General features: G+C 49.2%; 1 protein-coding gene across 1 annotated transcript; it reads right to left on the minus strand.

Moving 5' to 3' along the window:
- Positions 1 to 1,473: 1,473 nt before the first annotated feature.
- Positions 1,474 to 23,315, minus strand: STK25 (serine/threonine kinase 25). Its single transcript, XM_018083156.2, has 12 exons — positions 23,273 to 23,315; positions 22,286 to 22,412; positions 15,787 to 16,017; positions 14,564 to 14,620; positions 13,418 to 13,526; positions 12,013 to 12,170; positions 11,568 to 11,753; positions 11,274 to 11,419; positions 10,318 to 10,432; positions 9,926 to 9,997; positions 6,354 to 6,490; positions 1,474 to 3,600 (listed from the first exon to the last, which is right to left on the minus strand). The coding sequence occupies exons 2-12, from the start codon at positions 22,334 to 22,336 to the stop codon at positions 3,561 to 3,563; spliced, it is 1,302 nt and encodes a 433-aa protein (XP_017938645.1). The 5' UTR covers positions 22,337 to 22,412; positions 23,273 to 23,315; the 3' UTR covers positions 1,474 to 3,560.
- Between the last annotated feature and the right edge of the window lie 222 nt (positions 23,316 to 23,537).

Genomic DNA, 23,537 nt, shown 5'->3' on the forward strand with positions numbered 1-23,537 from the left:
GATCCACGGTCTCACTATTTCAAAGACCATCCAGTTCCACTCCCCCACACCACCCACGCCCCCTGCCATGAGCAGGGACACCTTCCACTATCCCAGGTGGCCTTGGACACCTCCAGGGATGGGGCAGCCACAGCTTCTCTGGGCAACCTGTGCCAGGGCCTTACCAGCCTCACAGGCAAGAATTTCTTCCTAATATCCAATCTAATGCTGCCCTCTGTCAGAGAAAAGCCTTTCCCCCCTTGTCACACAGGAGCCTTCTCTTCTCCAGGCTGAACAACCCCAGCACTTCCAGTTTTCCCTCCTTGTGCTAGCCCTTCATCTGGGATAACCCAATCTTGCTTCATTGCTTAAGAAACCAGAACAATTGAGTTCTGCAGTAACTTCTACCACATGTTTAATGCAACAGACGAGCTGTTCTGGTGGCTACTCCCTTCTCTCCCTGTCCCAGGAGTGACTGTTTCACCAGAGAAATCACCTCCCTCTTTCATATTGGCTGCATCACCCCAGCTTTACCTCTGCTGAAGCATCAGCAGTGTGTGTGGGCAGAAGGTGTTCTGTGCCTGGCAGCACTCGCACTGCTGAGGTGCCAGTGGAGCAGGGCTGGCATGCCAGGAGTCAAGTACTCTGCTGGGCAGGGTTAGCGCCTGGCTGATGGAGGAACACTGCCAGACTTTCATTATATAAGGCAGCCCATCAGCCACCAAAACACAAGCTGCACCCCTCTGCCCAGCTCTGCATCCTCACCTGCTGCGCTGAACCTGCCCAGCTGCACCACCCCGTCTCGGCACAGCCTGCTCAGCTGAGGTGAGCACAGGCACAGGGCATTTAGCAAAACTCCCCCAAAAAAGCAGTCAGAAGCACATTTGTCAGTCTGCCTTCCTGGCTGCAAGGGGGAAAAGGTGAGGCAGCACTGCAGAGCTTGGTCACAGCCCCAGCCGTGGCCTTTACCTCTGTTCCTGCTCAGAGAAGGGATGGTCACACACAAGGGTTTAAACGTCTAAAGTGGCATCTCCAAAGTGTTCATCCTGTCCCTGAGGTCACACTCTCAGGGGTGTCTCATCCAACCCTTGCTCAAGCAGGGCTGTGTCTGGGCAGCAGATTATCCCTGGGCAACCTGTGCCACTGCCTGGGCCCTCTCTCAGCTGCAAAGGGAGACAGAGGAAGGCAGAGATACCCTGCTGTCAGCTTTTACAATCAAGTCTGAGTCTAAATAACGCAGATAATGAACAGACTCCAGCAAAACCTGCACCTCACATTCCCCAACACAGTGTCACACTTTTGCAAAGCAGTGTGTACTTCCTGTAGCACCAGCAGAAAGGACAGACATGCCTTCAGCTGCAGTTCCTCCTTGCACACAAAGTACTTGGGTCTGTCTCCTGGGTGATATGGGGGAAGACCAAGAGGGATGCAGAGACAAGCAGCTGGAACCAATCCTTCTCCCCTAATAACACAAAGTTACACCAGCCTCATTTGTTTTTGTTACTTTATTGAAAGTGGCAGATCCCTTTCAACGTTTTTAAAAACTAAACCCATTGTTGCTTTGAGTACTGGACAAAGGTTGTGGGGATTGTTTCCTTTAAAAAGTTTACTCATTACACTGCAGAGAGTGTGAGTAACGATACAGGTACCTTATCAACACGGTTTGCTACCGTCATGAACAGCAACTTTAAAAGCAGCAGGAGCCCTTGTGCTGGCCTGCAGCCTCTACCTTCCCCCTCTCCAAGTTTCCTGTCTATACATTAACTTCTCCTAAGGGAAAAATGGGTTTGTTCTGCTCTTCCTAACTGTAGGCTCTGAGCTGGCTCACACCACAGCAGAACACTGCTCTGCAGCAGAGATCCAGCAAAACCCAACAGCAGCACCTCTGCTCTAGGGGACAGGTTCATAGTGTTGCTGAGCCTGGATTTATCCATCAGGAAGAATAAAGGATAGTCATAAGCTAAAGTGAACACTGCACACCAGGATGAGGGAACATATGGTCCTCCTGAGCACTTAAAATCTGCAGGTCTGAATCCAAGTACCAAAAATCAAGCCTTGCTTCTAATAAAGTGGCTGAACAGCTCCAGCCTCTGTTCTCAGCAGCTCTGGGGTGAGCCACATCATCCACACACAAAGACCCAGACAGAAAGATCTGGATAACTGAGGTCTTGCTGACTTCATGGGAATCTTTACACAATTAGAAGGCAGGTCTCTAGGCAACCAGCTATCAAGGGTTATTTTCCTAAGTCTGTTTTTCTAGACCTTTAAAGTGTAGATTTAAGATCTGTGAGCTTACCTGAATTAAAGATTTGCTTTATAAACTAGTATGACACAGAAAGCAAAGCTCCTTGGGGATGGCTCTGCTGGAATACCTTAAGCAACCAACACAGCAGATGCTTTAACTGCTCTGCTAGCAAACACCACCCCAGCTTGTCAACTGGAGCAGAGCCCTGGCTACAGCGAGTTTAGATCCCAGGCTGAAGGAAGAGCCAGAAAGGAAAGGTTGAGAAGGGGATGCCTAGAGCAGCTTTTGGGAACCCCCAGCCCCGCCACACTGCTGCAAGCCATCCAGTTTGTGCCTTCCTGTAGAGGACGGGTTGTTGCCTTGAGAACTGCTACGCAGTGTCCCTCTGCTTTGTGAACCAAAGCCCTGTCAGTGCCTTTGGCTGCTGTGTTCCACCCACTCCCCTTTCTTAACCATTCTGCCCCTTTTGGGCCTGCACAGAGTGTGTCTGCTCACCTCAGAGACCAGCACTGCCCAGCCTGCCTGTCTGGGTGCTTCTGCTGCTGAAAGCGCCAAGGACAAGAACCCCCCCAGCTCCCACAGCAAAAGGACCCACTTTGCCTTCTGGTTCCCAGAGACTGACAGCAAGTTCTGCTGTTGCCTGAAGCAGATGAACCAAGGCCTAATACAAAATGATGTCCCAGAGCCAAAAAAAAGTACAGTCAGCAAATCCATCCTCCTGTGAAACAACAGGCTGGGAAAGAGCGGCAGCGCATCAGCTCAGCTGCTGCTGCTCTGGAAAGCGTTTTGTTACTCGTGTGTGAAGGGGTTGAAGTGATCCTCCAGAACAACTGGAGAGCTGCTCTCGCTCTCCCAGAGGCTCTAGTGCCTGGAGAGCTTCCCAACATCCCTGCACTCACACATGACTGCTCACAAACACTTCTTTAGGAAGGCCAGGAGGCTAAAACCCATCAGACTCGCCTGTGAAACACATCTCAGTGGAAGAGAATCTCCCTCTTTTCCAGCAGCCAGGCATTTACCAGAAACAAGCTGTGAATCAAACCAAGCCAAAATGGACACATCCATAGGGAAACAATTAAAAACTGCATTGATTACATTGTAAAAACAATTAGACCACCCATCTCGGGTTCTGCAAAAGGTCTAAATTGTACTTGCATCGCAAACCCCACCCTGGGTTATCATGAAAACACGGCTAACATGAAGGCTCTGAAATGTCCTGGAGTCCGTCACACAACGTCACATCCAACGGCAGATGGTGGTCTGGATTAGAGATGTAGTTCTTATGAAGCTGGAAAAAATCCTTCCCCCCTCATGACAGCAGCAGGGAATGTGGGTGTCAGCGGGCAGAGGTCAGGTGGTTCCGACTGTGTGAAAACCTGCGAGGAAGAAGAACGGGGCGGGGGGAACTGGTCAGCTCTGGCTGTTTGAAGCTCTCACCCCCCAGGAGAGGGTCCAGTGGGTCTGAGAGGGAAGGGGTCAGTCTGTGTAGGTCTGTCCCCATTCCCATTGCCCCTGCAGTTTTTGCTAGATAAAAAAAAGTTTTGAAAGCAAACAACAGCAATTTTAAAAAAAAAAGCCAAGGTGGCACTTTTTTCAGGCTTTCAAGATTGCTTTAACCTAGTAAGAAATTTTCAGCACTAGAAAGCAAGAGGGTCTCTGAGGTTTTGCAAGCCCCCACAAAAATGTATCTTGAGCTTCTGCCCCATCCAGCAGTGTCATTCCTAGGCTGACAAAAGTGATTGATGCTGAAACATCTGCCCTGCAGTCACCTGTGTGCATTTGTGAGCACCTCTTGCTCAGCCAGACACTCAGGTTTTCCAGGAATCACCGGGACACCTTCTATGACCTCTGTGGGTCAGCCAGAATGATGAGAGTGTTCTCTTCACAGCATTAAAAGATTATTAGATGAGGGATCAACACAGAACCCATGGTATATTTGCTTGGAAGTCTGAACGACACAGAAACAGAAGCCCTCCAGTATGGCCAGTACATTTGGTCCTTAATATCTAGGACTCTTCTTTGCTTGACAGCAGCATGTACAGGACAACCAGGAGGTCAGGTGTGTTTAGGAAAGGTGGGTCCTGCCTGACCAATCTGATCTCCTATGACCAGGTGACCCACCTAGAGGATGAGGGAAAGGCTGTGGATGTAGTCCACTGTCTCCTACAGCATTCTCCTGGAAAAGCTGCAGCCCATGGCTTGGACAGGTGCATTCTTTGCTGGTTAAAAAACTGGCTGGATTGGCTGGGTCCAGAGAGCGATGGGGAATGGAGTTACATCCAGCTGGGGTCAGTCACTAGTGGAGGTCCCCAGGGCTCAGTGCTGGGGCTGGTCCTGTTTAACATCTTTATCAATGAGGGGATGAGGGGAGTGCATGCACCCTCAGTACACTCACGGGTGACACCGAGTTGGGTGGGAGTGTTGATCTGCTGGAGGGCAGGAAGGCTCTGCAGACGGATCAGGACAGGCTGAGGCCAATGGTGTGAAATTCAACAAGGCCAAGTGCCAAGTCCTGCATGTGGGTCACAACAACCCCCTGCAGTGCTATAGGTTTGGGGCAGAGTGGTTGGAAAGCTGTCTGATGGGAAAGGACGTGGGGGGGGCTGGTCAACAGTGGCTGAACATGAGCCAGCATGTGCCCAGGTGGTCAAGAAGGCCAATGGCATCCTGGCTTGTGTCAGCAATAGTGTGGCCAGCAAGACCAGGGTAGTGACCATCCCCCTGTGCTTGGCACTGCTGAGGCCCAACCTCAAGTCCTGTGTCCGGGTCTGGGCCCTTCATGACAAGGACATTGCTGGAGTGTAAAAGTCCAAAGAGCAATGGAGTTGAGGAAGGGTTTGGGGCAGAAGTCAGATAAAGAGTGGTTGAGGGAGCTGGGGGGGCTCAGCCTGGAGAAAAGGAGGCTCAGGGGGGACCTTCTTGCACTCTACAACTTCTTGACAGGAGGATGTAGCAAGGTGGGGGTCAGGCTCTGCTCCCAGGCAACAAGCGACAGGACAAGCTGCACTGTGGGATGTTCAGGTTGGACATCAGGAAGAAATTCTTCATGGAAACGGTTGTCAGGCATTGGAAAGGGCTGTCCAGGGAGGTGGTGGACTCCCCATCCCTGGAGGTGTCCAAGGAATGACTGGATGTGGCACTCAGTGCTCTGGGCTGGCTGACAAGGTGGGGCTTGATCACAGGGTGGACTCGATCTTGGACGTCTTCTCCAACCTTAATGATTCTGTTCTATTCAATGGGTATTGAGCTACAAGGCACAGACTTAAACCCATCAGAAGCAGATGCTTAGAAAGCCCAAGTTCAAGGGTATAAAAACTGCAAAGCCTGGGTTGTGTCTACAGGGGCAGACAGAGCATGGGATGGCTCCTTTGGTCACATGTATGGCAAAACACTTCCAGCTTGCTAACCAGGGGAGGGCCAAATGTTAAGTTTCTCTGCTGGTAACAAAAAGGATGAGATTTAGGATAGCCTGCTGTGAAAGGGAGAAAAGCTGAATTAATGTTAAATTAAAACCCTGTGATCAGGGTCTGACATTACTGCCTGCAACACATGGATATGACTGAACTTGGTGCCAGCAGTGGAGGCAAGTTTGACACAGCAAAGAACTAAATTCTACCAGATTACACTCCTTCACTGGTTTAATAAGCAATTGCCTTCAGGAAAAACACACTTTCCTGTGTATTTTCTGTACACCTGATGCTGGGCAAGCAGTGACTGTCTGCACATACTGCTGTAAAGCACATTCCTCGCAATGAAACAGATACATATTAACAAAACCTTACTATTCCAGAAGTGATCCTGATGAGATTTTGCATACTCCTTGCTACCTGGGTAATAGGACCAGCAGGACATCATAGGTATATAGGTATATGTGCAAAATGAAGGTGAATAGTAGCATCTTTCTGTGCTCTGCAACATACCTCTACACTACAGAATCCTTTTCACTGTGAGGAAGGACCTCTGGGGCATGAAGAGCTGCTTCCATTACATGAAAGCAGCTAAAAGAAGTGACTAAGGACTATTAAGGCAGCTTGTCACCAGTACTCACTTTTGTCTGTCTTGACTGCTTGGCACCAACCTTTCCCACACCCATGGAGTACAGCTGCCAGCTCACACTCAGGACACTCACCTTTGTACCCGCTCCACCATGTGTGCTATCAGTTTGTCAGAGATGCCTGGGCAGGACTCCTCAGCCAAGCTAAATGCATTCTCCAGCTCCTCCATGGCTCCCACGTTGCCTCCAGTCTGCTTGTGCTTATCTTTGAGCTGCAACCCAGAAACAGTGCATTAGATCCTTATTTTGTTGCAGAAAGCACTGGTCAAGCAGTCCAGCACTAAGGCCCTTTCCCCTTTTAGCATGACTCCACCAGGGTGCAGAAGGCCACTCACATTCTTACTTAAACAAACCAAAAAGGTCTCTTTCTGTAGATCAGGAAGGTGGAAACCCAATGTCTGGGATTCAGATTTTCTTCTAGGTACTAATGGCAATCAAGTCCTTACCAAAACAGGATGTACTCTTAAATGAATTAAATGATATAAAAAATGGATCAACAGCCCTGAAAACTCGTAGAGTAGTAACAGCCCCAAGAACTCCAGGTGTACCTGAAGCAGTACAGTCACCTTTGCTGCTAATGACAGCCCAGTGCCCAGACACACACACAGGCTCAAAGGCAGGTAGGGCAGAAAATATCCAACACCAGGACTTAGTCACCCCCACTTTTAATAACCCCAGAAAAGTCTCAGTTGCTTCTAGTGACTGAGAGGCCGAGGCAAACGACAGCCAAGCCAGGGATCCTGAGCCCCTTGGCCTCCAACACTCCTCTCCAAGACAGCTTTTACCCAGGGAGCAAGGGAAGGAAGCCCATGCACCAAGACCTCCACATGCAGCATCTGCCCTGATGAAAAGCCTCAGTTCACATCTTTCATGCTCAGTGCACTCCAACTGGGCCTCTGCTTGCACATTTCCAATAGTTAAATTCAAAGAGCTACACCTCTGTCGAGAAGGAACTCCTGACAGGTCACTGGTGCTGACCCTGAAGGAGTCTGTACTTGGAAATACCACATTCCAACCCCTTGCAATAGTTCCCCACCTCCTTCCCAAAAGTGCTGATATGACAGGTCCTTCCCCAGTTCACCATCACACAAGGAGCTGAACAACAATCAAACCTCCTGCTGAACAAGCAACGTCTGCCAGCCTACCACTGTCCAGTTCAATTAAGCTCCCATTAGGCCACGCTGATTAAAGGGCTTTACATAAGCCTCACAATTTTAGGATCAGCCTTTCCTGTTGCTGGAGCTCACCTTTTCTCCATGCTCTGGAAAGCAGGACAAATGTGAACACTAATCCCCAGCTGCAGCCGTCCCTGTGCTCCGAGTCCCCCACTGTGAACAAACAGTTCCCAGACAAAAAGGGCTGCTGTCTCCTCAGTGGGGCACCTGCTGCCTAACACACAGCTGTGGGAGGAACCCACACACACCTCTGCTCAGCCAGAATGGCAGGGGCATGAAGGGCAACTCAGTTACACATCAAGGGTACAGATTTCTTAAGCCAAAAATAGCTGTGATGCTAAAGCCAAGGATTTGATGTCCACCTACCAAACGCTGCCCACCTCAGAACAAGCACAGGGCCTGTCCTGCAGATAAGCTGCCAGTTTATCATCAGCCTTTGATGCCACACCCCTGACCTTCGGCTTGCCCAGCAGCCTGTGACAGGAGCAGTCTGTGCTGGCCTGTCTTCTCTCTCTGCAGAAGAGCTCTCTGGAGGCTAGCAAGACATTAGAGCACTGCACTGTGCTCACCCTACAGGCTGCCTCCAACTCACTGCTTGGTCCTCCAAGCGTAAATGCCATTTTCCCTCCCTGCCCCAAAAAGTTTCCAGATTTGCAGTTGCCCACATCTGTTAATTAACTCCCCATGGGCCATTTTCAATATTAGCATCCAATAACACACATGCAGAGAGGGTAATTAAAAGATTACACACAGCATTTCAGTCAGATTTCCATTCATAAAGCCCAGCTTCAGCTATTTTATGGAAAGAGGGGATCAAACCTAGCTGGTCAGAGGCAATCACTCAACAGTAAGAAGGAGGAAGTCTGCCACTGGTAGGAAATTAGAACTGAAAAGAACACCACGTGCAACCAGCAGTGAAGCAGATTTCTGGCTTGGAGAAGTTTTCCTCCAAGCCCCCTCTAATGCACACAAAGGCCAGGTTATTTCAGAGACTGCCCAAAACCCTTCCTGCACCTGATTTTGCTCGGTGGGATCCACAGAGCCAGCACGAAAGTCTAATCAAAGGAAAGGAGGATCAACAAACTGGGGCAAGGGAGTCAAAGTAGCAGAAATGAAATGCCCAAGAAGCCACTTCCCACCTGGAACTGCTACAACAAGGTTGGTATGGAGAAGCACAAAAATGCATTCATACTCACAGCCCTGTCCCAGGAGGCTCCTAAACTGAACAGAGACCCAGATGTCAGTGACTGTGCTACACAACCAAACTGCCTGCATCAGGAACCAACATAGTTTTAATTTGGTTTAATCTTACAGGTCTAGGCCTACAAGACCCAGAACACTGGCCTCATGCTCTGACCTCTGGAAGTCAAGCCCAGTGCAGTACAGAAGAGCTCAGTTAGATGAAGTCCCAATATCCAAAGCGGAGTTGTCTCAGTAATCTGCTTTTTGGGATGACCTCTGGTTCCTGTCACGCCCCAAACCCTCCTTCCACATAGCACCAGACCTGAGAAAAGGGAGTTAAGTCCAGAAACTATCCCCGAAAAGGCACAGTTCTCTGCTGGGCCACCTCATCAGGATCCAGAAAAGAGTAAGTCCTCAGGACAGAAGAAAGGGTCTCTGTGACCAGCACCCCAAGAAGAACCCTGACATGCAGTGCCTAAGTGATTTCTTTCGAAGCAGAACCTCCTTTCCTACACTCCTGCTGGAAGGAGCAACTAGAGCCCGTAGCCAGCCCCCCCTTATGATTATCCTCCTCTTCTCTTCCCTGAGAACATCACCCAAAAAGACAAGTCACCTTTATGCTGATACAGACACCATCCTATCATTAATGGCAGCTTTTACTTCAGCTCCACATCCCCACCCTGAACATAAGGCAGGGAACAGGGTGGCTTTTCCAAACACATTTTCTCTGCATGCCTTCCAGAGGATACGTGGCAGGGAACTCCTGGGCCTTGGCATGCTACTAGTAGCAGGATGTGTAGATCAAGAAATGGTCCAGCAACCAGCAAAGCTGACTGCTGCTCTAACCCACCTACCTTCCCCTCAGTGACTGTGCTGTGGACAGCAGCACAGCAGGAGGGCAGGGGACATGCACAGTGACAGGCCAGCTCGAGTACCTGCCTGCCTTAACAGAAGCTGCACTTCAGCCACAGACATCAGAGTCCAGAGCTACCTAACCAGCAAGCCTAAGACACAGGAGAGACAGGTGAGGATCCGAAGACAGATCACCAGAAGACAACAGGGTAATGCTTTGCTTTCAAACACAACTGTTTTGGGGAGGACATGCCAGGGACATACTCACTTTCCCCACATACAATCCAGCCCTCTGAGCAGAGGCACAAATGCTTCAGAATCCCCTAACCCTACTAGATACTTCACTGCACTTCCCTTCTCCAAATCCTTCCCATTTACTTATCCATGTCAGGTATCTCCATCTCCAACCAGCACAGGCACCAAGAAGGTTCTACTCACCTCCCCAAAAACTGGGTGAACAAGCGTGGAGAGACACTGTGACCGTGGTTGCCTCTTAATGGGCTCAGTAGGCTGGAAAGCAACAGGAACAGAAGTTACAAGCACATGCAAAAGCTCCCAGGGCACACAAGTGTAAGTACTAAGTGTAAGTGTAAAGTACTAAGCTTTTGGTGAATTCACACCACCTCCATGGCAGTCCCCTCACCAGGTTTCAGGAAAGCCACAGGTTGCAGTACTCTGATGATGTGGAAAAGGCAATTCTGGAGCACCAGCCCTGGGTGCCAGACTGAAGTAAATTTTAGATAGAACATGAGTGCCTTGTGGCTTTCCCAAGACACCCAAAAGCTTGTGTTAGTTCAGTCCACTTCAGAAAGACCAGACAGCACACAGACCTTCTGGGAACCATGAAGAGCCATTCCTTTGTGCAGCTTGCTCAAGGAATTGGGGCGAATGGTTGGTGGGAATGTCCAGATTGGACCCTGGTCTCCATCTTCTGCGTCTCCATCACTGCAAATGAAAAGGGAAGGTCAACACAAATCCTCAGTTCCATACATCAGGGAACTGCCCATGTAGTCCTCGAGTCATAAGCTCTGTCCCACTCTGTTGCCATATCATCACAGAGCTCCAGGCATTTCCTTATCCCAGAAAAAAATCCTAAAGAGAAACCACTTCTACAGCACATACACAGCACCTGAGAGATCTGAGCTAAGTACTACATCATGTTTCCAAATCATCACAGTCACCTTTTTGCTCTAGATGCTTGAAGAAGCTTCTAGTGCTAATTAAATTTAGGAGAATTTCAAGACAATACAAGCTCAGAATTTCAGGCTTAGATGTTACAAGCCAATCTCCCAGAGTCCTTGAGTCACTGCCACTACAGTTAAAGAGCAGTTCTGTGATACCACTCTGGCAATAAAGTGCCCTTTCCCCACCTGAGGCCCATAACCTGACTGTCCTGCACAGCAGCAGCAAAGCTCTACCCATGAGTACACAAACACACCAACACAGCTCTTGCCACAGTTACTAAAGCCTGTCGCTCTTGTACTTAACGGAATGGACACAAAATACAGGCAACAAGAGCCCTGTTTTACTATTTACACCCAGACTAAGTGTTTCTTGTCAGTACTACAGCTCCTTACACTCAGCAAAGAAGCTCCACAGGTTAACACCGGAACAGAGAACCGGATCCCACTGAACAGGAGGTAACAGCCTGGTTCTTCAGGCAGCAGTCACCTGTTCCCACAAATGGATGCTCACAGGTCTCTCTGAGCTACCATAAGATCTCCAACCCCGGTGGGAAAAGGACCTGAGCTGTGTAGGCACTCCTCTGTGCAGAACATGTACGTACATATCGGAATCACCAGAACTGGAATCTTCTCCGTGGCCCTCTGACTTCCAGCGCTTGAATCGATCGATCAGCTCCATTAGGAATGAGGTTTTCTTGGTGTAGCGTGTGATGAACTTGTGCTTTAGCAATTCTTTAGCTGTTGGCCTCTGGAGCAGATAAGGAAAGCATGTCACATCCAATCATCGCTGCACACTGAACATGCAGCACACTGACTTCCAGTGGAATCACAGAATCTTGTGAGCTGGAAGGGACCCACAAGGATCATTGAGTCCACGGGTGGGCAGCAATACTCACAAATCTAGGATCCTTATTGAGACAGGCTTCCACAAACTCCTTGAAGGGTTTGCTGTGGTGACCCTCAAGTGTTGGAGGATTGTTCTTGGGGATCAAGAAGAGAACCCTCATAGGATGCAAGTCAGAATTTGGAGGCTCTCCCTTTGCTAGTTCAATGGCTGTAATTCCAAGGGACCAGATGTCTGCCTGAAAGCAGAAGAACGAAAGCAGAAGAATGAGGAGCAATGCTACAACATGAAAACACACAGTTTCAGGACAGCCAAAAGGCTAATTATATAAAATCAGATGGAGCATTTCATGTCTAATACACAAACTTCTCCAGGAGACCCTGAACCATAACAGGAAAGAATCATTCCTGTAGTAAGCAGCACTTCCAATCCCTGTTCCAGTCCTAGTACCACATCCAAGTAGGCCCAAGTAGCAACCCTCCTGCTCCCAAACTCACCTTGAAGTCATAAGCAGACTGTTTGATGACCTCTGGTGCCATCCAGAATGGAGTCCCCACAAAGGTGTTTCTCTTGATTTGGGTGTCCGTCAACTGTCCAGCCACCCCAAAGTCAGCCAGTTTCACATCTCCTTGTTCCGAAAGCAGCACGTTGGCAGCTGTTCACACAAATCAGCATTAAGTCTGCTGCCTTCTGAATCTCCAGCCCACACAGAACTGAACACTGAGAAGGGCCCTCCCATGCCATTCTCCTTCACCCCCAGTGATAACCCTCAGCTTGGATTTTCAGCCTCACACCCATTCTCGTGCTCTGAACTCCACCGGGTAACATGAACAAGTTCATGCACTTGGCTGGATCACAACAGGAATATTGCTATGGTAGGAGCAAGGAGCAGATGTGAAGGGCCACACAATCAACTACATGTGACACCTGGCCACACAAAGAAGGCAGGGCAACATGGCCCCTAATGGCCTTGATTTTTTTTTCGGTGTAGCATTCAGCACAGGTGAAATTGCAGATCCTTCTGAAGAGCTCAAGTCCCAGTCTTATGCTTCTTCCCACTCACTCATAAGACAGTAACATTGTGCAGGTTTGGGAATGGGGGTTTTCTGCAGGACTTTTCATCATGAGAGAGACCCTGCCTACAAACTTTCAGCATTTTCCCACTGCTGACAGCCAACAGCCCTGCACGTCTTGCAGCCCTAGAAATGTGCAGTCCCACATACACAATGGAATCTTTTCTCCTTATCTCCCTGCATGAGGTTACTGTGCTCTGCCTGCTCACCTCCCCTCCTGCAGGGGGTCAGAGGAGTGAGCATCCAGCACTGGCCATGGCTCCACAGCACTGTCCCTCTATCCTCCCACTGTCTTTTGATGCTCTGGGCTCGCTGTGACACTGCTCTTCAGGAGGCAGGTGCCAGCACTCTCTACACTGCACGAGGCCAATTACTATAAAAACCAGTAACAGGATAAGCTGATGCAAGCTGCCCTCATTTTCTAGGGCTGTGAACCCTGCATGAGGACAGCTCACCTTCACTGTGAGCTATAACCATGATGACCAGCACGCACACCCCTGGGGTCCACCAGCAAACCAGATGTCCAGACATGAGTCAGCTAATATCTGAGCATGCCTTTCATCAACTCCTTTGCTTTAGCTCCCTGCCTGTCCAAACTCCATGTGCCAGAGGAGAGCTACAGATCCCTTTACTCTAAACACCTAAAGACATGAAAAGCATGAGTTGTGATACAGTGACAAGCATCGGATTCAGAAAACAGAAACCTAACAGGAAAAGGAGCACTGAGAAACAGTCTTTGAAATCTCACAGATTATCGCTATATGATACTTCTGAATTCTATGTTACTAATGTCCCTGACAAGAAAGGGAGCTGAGCTCTCCAGTCTTACCTTTGATGTCCCTGTGGATCTTCCTCTCTGAGTGTAAATAATCCAAACCCTTTAGGATTTCTCTCAGGATAGTAGCTATGTAAGTCTCCTCCAGCGGTCCCGGTTTTAGCTGATAAAGGGCAGAAAGATGACTTAAAAGAGGGTGACTGACGCCTCAGATTTTTCAGGCTCTCAGTTTATTACTTGGAAACCTTGGCCCAGAAGGTCATACTCAGTAGGAAGTACTTGCATGCCTGGTGCACATTCTCCAAGCAGAATGCTGGACTTTGCACCTGGAAGCATTAAATGGAAAAACTTTTCTGCTAGTCTATCAGTCTATTAAAGGCTTCCCAAACAAACAGCAGGATGCTCAACTCTTGCTTTGGCCTGGAAATACATTAGTGAACAGAACATCTTAACAGTTTCTCTTGTTCAGGTCTCTCTGCTAGCACATAACAACTGTATTTCAGCCTCTGCAACAGCCCGGAGACAACATCAACCCTCAGGCTTTGGAGTATTGTATCAAAGCTCTTCTGCTTTCCATCAGTTCTCCTCTAACCAAGTCCTGCCTTCCCAGTGCAATAACCAAGGTTCTGACACTCAGATGACGTCTGCTGATGACAGCCCTGAACTACACCTTCCTGTGAGTCACTGCAGGCTCAGCATTTTCCCCCTACATGACAGGTTACTGCTCTGGAAAAGCAGGCATTAAAGAGAAAAATCCTGTGACAGAACACGGCACAGTAGAACTTTGCCTACGGGCATATTCTGCATTTGTATTCTCTTAACATTTGGGGTAACTTGATCACAAACCACGGCCCTGCTGAGCCATGCAAGCACTGAACACCAGAACTCTGACATGGTGAAGTACAGGTTCACACAGCTCAAAACCAACTGGCTGCTGTCACTTTTCAGTTCACTGGCTCTTCCCATCATACAGCAGCACAGTATTGTTGGAGGACAGTGCTTGGACAGCTGAGCTCTGGGCAAACATTTCCTCTGTCCTGGGATAAGCATAACCAGCATGTCTGTCCTGCACTGCACACCCCTCAGGCACAGGACTGCCAAAAAGATGGTATGTGGCAAGTAAGTGTCTGGTTCACGGGCATTTCACAAACCAAGGCTCCAGACAATGTTTTCATAGTGCAGAGCTTGCCATGTACTTACCAAATCCAGGGCTGAACCTCCTCCCAGGTACTCCATGATTATCCACAGCTTAGTGCCCTGCAAGCAAGAGCACAAGTCAAGAGTAAAGACAGTAATAAAAGCAGGCAGAAAAGTGAAACACCTGGGAGGCAGCAAGACATGGGAGTAGTCCTGTACACAATCCCACAATCCAAGAGATGCTGCACACCACAGCTCTCAGAGGGTCAAGGAAGGAGCTCCCAGCTCCCTCTTTTCTGCTGACACAGGTGGATCTGGTTCCAGTACATTTCTAAATCTCAGTCTGCAGTTTTATCTAAGCAAGTGCCCCTACAGGTACCAGACTGCCCAGCCCACAGAATTAAGCTTATTCTCAGGTTGGAGCCACTTAGCACCTCTCCAACAGCACATCCAGCATAACTCCTTCTTGGCAATGGCAAGGGAGCTTTGCAGCCTTTGATCTCATTAACAGGGCTGCCATCTTGAAGGGTACAATTGGCAAGACATCTTACTCCTCAGAGAAGAGATTTCCATACTGAGGTTCACAAGGTCCTGGTAGGAAAAAACAGCAGGCCCACGAAACTACAGCAGAAGGCTGAGAAAATGCCTTTTGGCCTTTGAAAAATATGCAAGGAATATTCAGGATCCAAAGAACTCAGGAACTCTTTGCTGCAGTCCCAGTGTTACTTTCACCTCCAGCAGACAGTATGCAGAGGCCACCTCTGATCATCACTACTAGTAGCTTCCATTAGGGATTCCTAAGCCTGTTCTCAAGGGAAGCATATCAGCACTCCTCCATATTCCTATTCTTTTCACCATTTCTGATGAAATGGTGATCACAAGATCACAAAGTACAGTTTCAAACTTCTCTTCTTTCCAGAGGCATAAATCCCTCAGTGGTACTACCTTAGACTGTGCTATTCTGGAAAAGTATTCCACAAACTTCCTTTCAGGAATGGTCAGGCGAGAGAGAGGCCAGTCTTCAATTAACAATTTTCTCTCCAGTGAAGTGCCCTGCTCTTGGTAGCACACAGAACCTCATTTCCATGTGCTTAACAAGTGTTTTAAAGCCCAGTCTGCTATTAAGAGCACACCAATGCAGTGAGCTGCTGCTGTTCCTGTTGCCACACTGACACTCACACATTGGGCACCTTCCAGTGCTGTGTGCCACCATCCGCTGCAGAACCCACAGAGGAGCCCACACCATTCCCAAACTGCTGGCAAGGAACCTCCATGGTCTGTCCTACCTTCAAGTATGAGCCATAGTACCGGGTGATGTAGGGACTATCACACTGGCTGAGCACTGTAATCTCCTGCTGAATGTCCTCGATCTCATCCTCAGCCTCCTCCAGATCAATGATCTTGATAGCAACCACCTCCTTGGTGCGGTTGTCGATCCCTTTATACACTTCACCAAACGATCCTTTGCCGATCCGCTCCAGCTTGGTGAACAGCTCCTCAGGGTCCACTCTGGAGTGCTAAACCAGAAAGCAGGGATGGGATAATTCCGTTAGATCCCAGGGCTGCGGAGCACCACACATACCCATACAGCTCATCTCCACATCTGTGCACCTACTGTGTTCATCAGTTCATCCAAAACTCACATATCCAAAAAAGTCTGAGAAACTTGACACAGAATATATCCAAGATCAGAACTGAAGAAACCTCTTCCACAGGCTTTCTGCCTCTGCAGGAGGGGGAGAGAAAGAGGAGGGAAGTCCAGCAAGAGAATGTCAGCAAGTCTCTTTATGGAAAGTGTCAGCCCCTCTGGGACAGGACTGCTCAGCTGGAGGCACAAACTGGTGGCAAAGCAGCTCCACGAGCAAGCACCTGCTCACACTTCAATAGAGACCAGCAAGGTGTACCAGAACCAGCCTTCTTTCAGCAATGAAAACAAGCAAGAGACCATAAGAATGTTTCCCTAGTCAGCCGTCCTGCACTCAAAGACTGAAATGACTTGAGAGATTTGCACCCTTCCCTACTTGTCTGGAGGGTGAGATACTCCACTGGTATCAATACCAGTTCACATTAGCTGTCTTCTCTGCTGCAGCCTGATTTCCAGGCAGCGCCCAGCCCAGCTCTCCTCAGATGCTTGCTGAGGAAACCTCATCTTTTGGAAGGTCAGCAGCAAGGAGGAGGCAGGAGAGCAGAATGGACACTCCATCTGCCTGACCTGCTTTTCTGGAACAGCCTCTCCCATGGCTGGCACACCCAGATGCAAAGGCAAACAGCATTTCCTCCATTAGATAAGCACATCAACTGGGAAGCTACTAACAGAGAAATACTGATTCTAACAGCAGCTGCACAGTTAACACTTTATTAAGATGAGTATGGATGAAAAAGCAGACAAACCACAATCACCTTCTAATACTATTTATTTCAGTCCAGCTGCACAGCAGGAAGTTCTGCTCTGCTTCATGCTACTAAAATGCTTTTTGTGATTAGTTTTTTCTGCCTTTTTTTTTAAATTTTTTTAAAATAGTTAAAAAAAATAATCTGGAAAATATGGCCTGACCTACAGGAAGTAGCCAAGCTGCTATAGGGAGTTTTCCACACCCAGAACTTGTCGGTCTCCCCTCTAACACCAGACCACTCCCTCGCAAGGGCCTTGAGCTGGCAGATTTTATCACAGAGCAGGGAAGCTGCATTTTTCCATCTCATACCAGGTTCCAGCAGCAGGCCATCATTGAGCAGCCCAAGGTGCTGCTTAATGATTAAGCCAGCCCATCATTATAGGTTGTTTGCCTTCTGTGCCCAGTGCACTGCTGTAAGGCAGAACCAAGTGAGCTTTACAGTCAGCTCATTTAACAGGATTTCTACACAAACTCCAGTCCAAGATACAGAAGGGTAACCAAATATCCTTTTGCATCCATAGCAACACCTAAACAGGCTGCACTTTGAACAAATGCACTGGAAACAGATGGGAGGGGATGTGCAGACATGAAAAGAACTGGAGACACATAACAGGGACTGGAGAGAGGGAGGCAGGGTAAAGGAAGAGGATTTGAGCTTGAGAAATGCCAGGAGACAATATGAGAATGATGACTGCAGGCAGGGAAAACAGTCTGGCTAGTCCAGGCTCACTGCAGACCAGAAGCAGTTTCCACCTCTTGACCTATTTGGAGGAAGGGGCAACAATGTGCCCCAGATGTTACTTTGCACAGTCACCTACTGCACCCTAAAACTGCCACTCACCACATCAGCCACTCCCACACACCAGGGAGAAGGGAGGGAAAGAGGATCATCTCCTAGAAGCACCTGCTCAGCTCCGAAAGGAAACACTACCCACATCCTGCAGGGAAGCAAAGCTGCAAGAAAACCTTCCTCCCCTCCCATGTAAATAACTTTTCCATGAGGTAAGAAACAGCAAGGTGGAAGTGACTGCTGCCCTCCTTAGCTTGGCATAAGATATCAGAGAATCAGGACTGATTCCTCAAGAATAGGACACCACACATAAGAGCACTGGCTATGGCAGGCAGCTTCTGGGACAACCACCACTTTATGTGGTGGGCTCTGTAATCATGGACAGCTTGGTAAACAAGCTTCCAGACTTGGATGTTGGTTTATTCTGTCTTCTGTGGAACAAAGCAGTTCAGGTAGGGGTGGTGAAGGAGACAAAGCTTCCTGACAAGCACACAGAAATTCTGCCCAAGGGACTAGGGAAAACAATACAAACCTGATGGGCAGATGAGACAAGCCCACCACATTAGGGTGGAACAGGAAACTTCCTCTGTAGGTACTGGATTTACCTTCCCAGTACCTGCCACTTCAAAACTGACCTGGAACTGCTTTGGACCTCTCAGGTGACAGGGCAAGAATCCGACTCTATGGAGGACCTGAGGACATATATCCCTTGACACAGTGGTCAGAATCACACAAGTCAGACCCAGCAACAGCCAGAACCCAGGGAGCCAGTATAGGGCCAAGAGGTACAGAGTCATTCCAGCCACGGTTACATCTCCAGATGCTGCTGCAGGATCAGAGTCTGCTGACAAATTTCTTCACTTTCTGTAAACAGGGAGGAGGAAACAGGCCCATCCCTGATGTAAGAAGGTCAGTGTCTGCCCAGGGGAACACCTTGTGAACTATCATTGTGGAAACCACAGAAGACATTGCCAGCTGGCATTTTCAGCAATCCTGAATTCCCATGACAAACTAACATAGATAGAATTATGCTAGCCTGCAGGACATCTGCTCAAAAGCCCTTGTCCATTAAAAAAAAAAAAATCTGTTTTGAGCTGCCACACCTAACTCGCCGCTGACAAGCAAATGCTCAGATCCATAGCCATAAAAGTCTTAGCACTCACCAGACAACAGCACAAATGCAGTTCTGCCAGGAATGGAGAGCCATGGAACTGCACTGCTCTGTCAGGAGAGAAGCACAGTCACACCTGGGCCCTTGGGCTGGGGAGGCAGGGGAGGAGAAGAATGCACTGCAGGAGCCTGACTCTCCCCTACCCCAACACACCTGCACTGGCAGAGCACTGCAGTGAGGGGTGTAACAAGCACCATCCGTCCCTCTCCTAAAAGCAAATTATCTCAGTGCCAGTTGTCTTGTCAGAGATTCACCCTGGCTGTAAATCCGTGTTCTGGAACTGCACTGCTACAAACACACCTGGAAAACTTCATTAGTAGGAGGTACCAGAATCCAGATGAAATGCTTTACACTTGCTTAAATGAGCACAGATAACACAAAGAGGCTTATTAGCACCTGTCACCTTTGCAACTGCTCACCAGCTAAGGTTCTTTCCATTTTCTTCCACATTCACAGAACCCACCAGGGCTGCAAAACAGAACTCCAGGCCAGCAGCTGCTGCTTTTTGTTCCACTACTGCATGTAAAACTGTTAAGGGATGGTCACTGCATTGTACCTTTTCGCTTGACTGAATGTTTATTACACAGCAGTTCTGGAGCAGAAAGCCTCATGCTGTTCCTCCCCACTGAGAGCAGTCAGGCACCAGAGATGGTTCAGGTAGGCCTGGGCAGACTTTGGAGGGGGGAGCACACAATGCACTATCTCTGTTGTAAGCACAGGAAGGGAAAAAGCATGAGAGGGATGACGACAATCTCCTAGTAATGTGCTCCACTTCTGCCCTCTGGGATCTAATCTCACAGCACAGGAAAGAAGGTCCTGACAGGTGTGGGGGTGTTTGCCATCCTGACTGATGATGCCATGTTTTAAAACAGAGCAACTCACTGCAGCCATCAGGAATTAGGAACTGCAGTGTGTTATGAGACAAGCCTGGCAGTAACACCAGCTGCTTCATGGGGAAAGAATGGGCTTTGGCAACTTTGCCCCCTCCAGCTGCAGAGACGTGATATCCATAGTCTTTGAGAGGAGACTAGAGAAAGCCTACAGTAAGTATCTGCCCTCATTTCAAAGCTGCTGCCTGGAAAGATAAGCTGTGTATTGGGAACAGAAGCAAACACCACTTGAACCAGCTGAAGATCTTCTCTCTGGGCTATGTCCAGCTGGATCTCATTCTCAAAATATTAGAGAGCAAGAATCATGCCTGCATCTGCTACATAAAACACTGAGGGGTGTTTAAACACTTTTGGAAATGAGACTTCCTTGGTCTGTGGTAGGTTGGAATTGGAATCACTGTTCTATACGGGAGAGGTCTGTAACAGAAGATTGCCAAGGCCACAACATTTTATGAGCTGAAGCTGATGGAGAGCCTGGCAACCTCCAAGGGTTTATTTGGAACCAGAAGCATTTAGTGTTATTTCTGACTAGAGCACTTTCCAAACAGCCAAACAAACAAACACAATTTTCCTCTGCCAAAACACAGTGGAAAGGAGGAAGTTGGTATTAATAAACCTGTCATCTTCTTTTCCCATTGCCTCCTCTGCTCCCCAACTTCCCACCCAGCATTTACCCACACTGCATGCTGCACACTCACCTCTGGGCCACCAACACAGGTGTCTGCAGCAGGCATTGTGTTCTCTTTGAGGAAATCAGCCTTGTATCTGAAACCATCTGAAAGTTTCCCTTCTGTGTGAAATCTGTGCCCAGCTCTTTGCAACTGTCAAAACCTGAGGCAGTTTTGAATTTCTGGACTATAGACAAGAGGGAAGTTTGTGTTCAGCACTTTGATACACACTAATTTGAGACTCCCAACTCGCTTCACAGGCAGCATGCTTTTGCTTCAGGGAGTAAAGCATTACTTAGCCAAAAAACCTGAATGGCTTCTTCAAGGTCACATAAGGAACAACAAAACTAGAAACAGAGCTCAGATCAGAGCTTTAAACAGGATAATGTAAATATATCACCTGGCACACAGAGCTCCAGACAAAGACCAAAGACCTACAGTGCTGTATGTACACAGCAAAGGGGAGTCAAGGAAAGAGAGAAACAGCCTCCTGAGCCTGAAAAATGGAGGCACAGCCGCAGAACAACCTGGGGATCAGCCTAAGGTAACACTGCCCATCAGCACCAGAACTGGGAATCAGACAACTCAAGCCTCTGACATCCCAATCTAAGTCTTAGTCTCTTGATTTTCACAGTATTTCCCACTGTTCCCTAAATCCTGGTGAACAGAACTTCAGGCCAGTTCCTACTGCCCTCCCAGCAAGCCTCGGTTACACAGATTTCAAGGTTGCACCAAGGATTCCTGAAAAGACCAGAGGAATGGACAACACAGACTGGTTTCCTATTCCAAGACCAGAGAGGCATGGGATGACAAGATCTAAGAATGCCTCACATCTCCATAATAAATTCAGAGCTGAGACCACTGGAACTCTGATAAGTTTCCTGAGTGAATGTTGTGTACAAAGAAAACTTCAGAGCAACCTCCTCTATAGCTACAGAACTCAGTTCTAACCAGACAGCATCCTTCTCCTTCTCTCCCTGTACAGTGACTCACTCAGGCACTCTATTTGCATTTAATTCCATAAACACTTTGGGGAAACAGTGGATGTGAAAAACAGCATGTAAACTAAGATGTACTGAAAATCAATTTTAAATCAGAAAAGGTTCACAGAAGGCATCATCTCAAACCACTGAGGCTTTCAGTAATTCTACACCTATAAGGAGAACAGAAAAATGCCCAAAATTCTCACAAAACATGGCTTAAGAGGACCTACATTTGGTCCTGACATCTGCCAATAATCAAACACACCCCACGACCCAATTCAGAGGGAAGAAGATGCAAGCCAATACTATTAATGTGGTTTAGCTTTTAGTCCCAAGTCATGACATCATCCTTCCACATTCCTCTTATGAAAATGCCATCACAACAGCAGCATTTAACTGCATCCATGGAGGCTGAGATCTCTCAGAAGAGTTACTGCTCAGTATCAAATATCACTGCCTCTGATGCAGTGAGGTTACAAGCACTGTTTTTCTGAGACTAATGCCACGAACACTTTAGGAAGGTACATCTGGCACAGCCAGCACACAGTTTTTCTGCTCCCATTTCTAGACTTCCCCTCCCAAAAATACTCAGACTGTCTCCCAGTGACTCCTGTCTCCCTACAAAAAGCAAATTTAACCTCAGAGGAAGGCCCCGTAGTGTGTGAAGAACTACTTTTCTATATGTCTGGCAACACAACACTATCACTCAACACCAGCACGGAGACACAAGTCAATCAGCTAACAGGAGTAAGCTGAGACATGTGCAAGAGAGATAAAGAGTGGCAAAAAGTGATTTTCTGGTGATTTGTTTGAAACCCTCATATCAAGAGCAAACACTGTTATGTTTGCCCTTGAAATGAGTTTAAAATAAATTTTTAATCACCACTTACCTGGCTGGCAAACTCTCTCAGGTGAGCCATGCCTACAGGATGGTCAGACATTCGCTTCTGCAAAATCAGGGAGGGTTGGGATGTTGCAGCACGACGGGAAAGTGCTAATTTCTCATCCACTGGTTAACTGCGACAAGCAAGAACACCACAGTTCTCATGTGAGGTTCTCAGAGCCTGCCTCATTTCCCTGAAGAGCTACCTGCATCTTTCTTCTCTCCTTGATTTGCAGCTCTCCTTGAACCTGCCAGCCCACTCTAAGTATGCCAGCCCCTTCTCACGAACCCCATTTCTCAATTCTTCACAGAAATGCCTTCCAGATGTGTCAAGGAGCCTCACCTTAATGATATACACTGATCAAGTCTCAGGCACCATTTTCCCCACCCATCACCTCGGCATGACAGTTACCCCCATAGCTCCATCCCCTCACCACCACTCCCGGCATCACCCCAGCACCTTCCCCAACACAACCCACATCATCGTCTTCAGACACCCCTTTCCTGCTGCTGCTCCCCAGCAATCCTTTCGCTGAGGGTACCCCTCTGCTCCCACTCTCCCCCGTACACTCGCCGGCAAAGCTCAGCTCCCCAGCGCGCCTCTTCCAGCTCAGGGAACCCCAACCCTGCACCATCCCTGGCTGCTCCCCCACCGGTGCCGCCCAGTTCTGTCCCCAGCAGAACTCCTCGGCGACCCTCCCCTCCCCCCTGGCAACAGCTGAGCCCCCCTCGCCCGCCCCAGCACCTCCCGCTCCCCTCACTGTCCCCCGTCACGAACGCGGCCCCACGGTTGCTCCTCACCCCCGACTCCCCTCAGGGAACAGCTCGCCCCACCTCACACCCATGCGATCCCCCACCGTCCCGCGGGTGCTCCGCGCCCCCACGGGCTTCCTCAGCGCGCCCCCGCTCGCCCGGCCCCTCAGAGTCCCTCTGTGGCGCATCCCCGCCCCCGCCCGGCCCCCGCGGGCCCGCCCGGCCCGAGCGCCGCCCGCACCTACGGGCAGGGCTGCGCGGCCGCGGGGAAGCGCCATGGCGGGCTGGCGCGCAGAGCGCCGCCGCCCCGGCTTGCCCGGGACAAGCGAGCGCGCGGGGGGCCGGGAGCGCACCGGGCACGGCGCGCAACGACACGGGCGCAGGAGGCGGCGGGAGGGGGGGGGGGCGGAGCGCGCTGCATGCCGGGAAGATGGTGCTGTCTTCGCGCAGCGCCGCGGCCGGTGGACAACGCCTCTTGGAAACTACAATACCCGGCGCGCAGCGCG

This window comes from Manacus vitellinus, unplaced genomic scaffold, assembly GCF_001715985.3.
Source record: "Manacus vitellinus isolate BGI_N305 unplaced genomic scaffold, ASM171598v3 scaffold_60_pilon, whole genome shotgun sequence".
In the NCBI taxonomy this organism is placed as follows: Eukaryota; Metazoa; Chordata; class Aves; order Passeriformes; family Pipridae; genus Manacus; species Manacus vitellinus.

Excerpts from the sequence above, each read along its gene's own strand:
- STK25 (XM_018083156.2), bottom strand. The coding sequence starts at position 22,336 with ATGTCTGACCATCCTGTAGGCATGGCTCACCTGAGAGAGTTTGCCAGC. Across the intron at positions 9,998-10,317 it reads CTCTTCATGGTTCCCAGAAG|CCTACTGAGCCCATTAAGAG; the intron begins GTCTGTGTGCTG and ends GTTGCTTTCCAG. Across the intron at positions 3,601-6,353 it reads ATGGTGGAGCGGGTACAAAG|GTTTTCACACAGTCGGAACC; the intron begins GTGAGTGTCCTG and ends TCTTCCTCGCAG.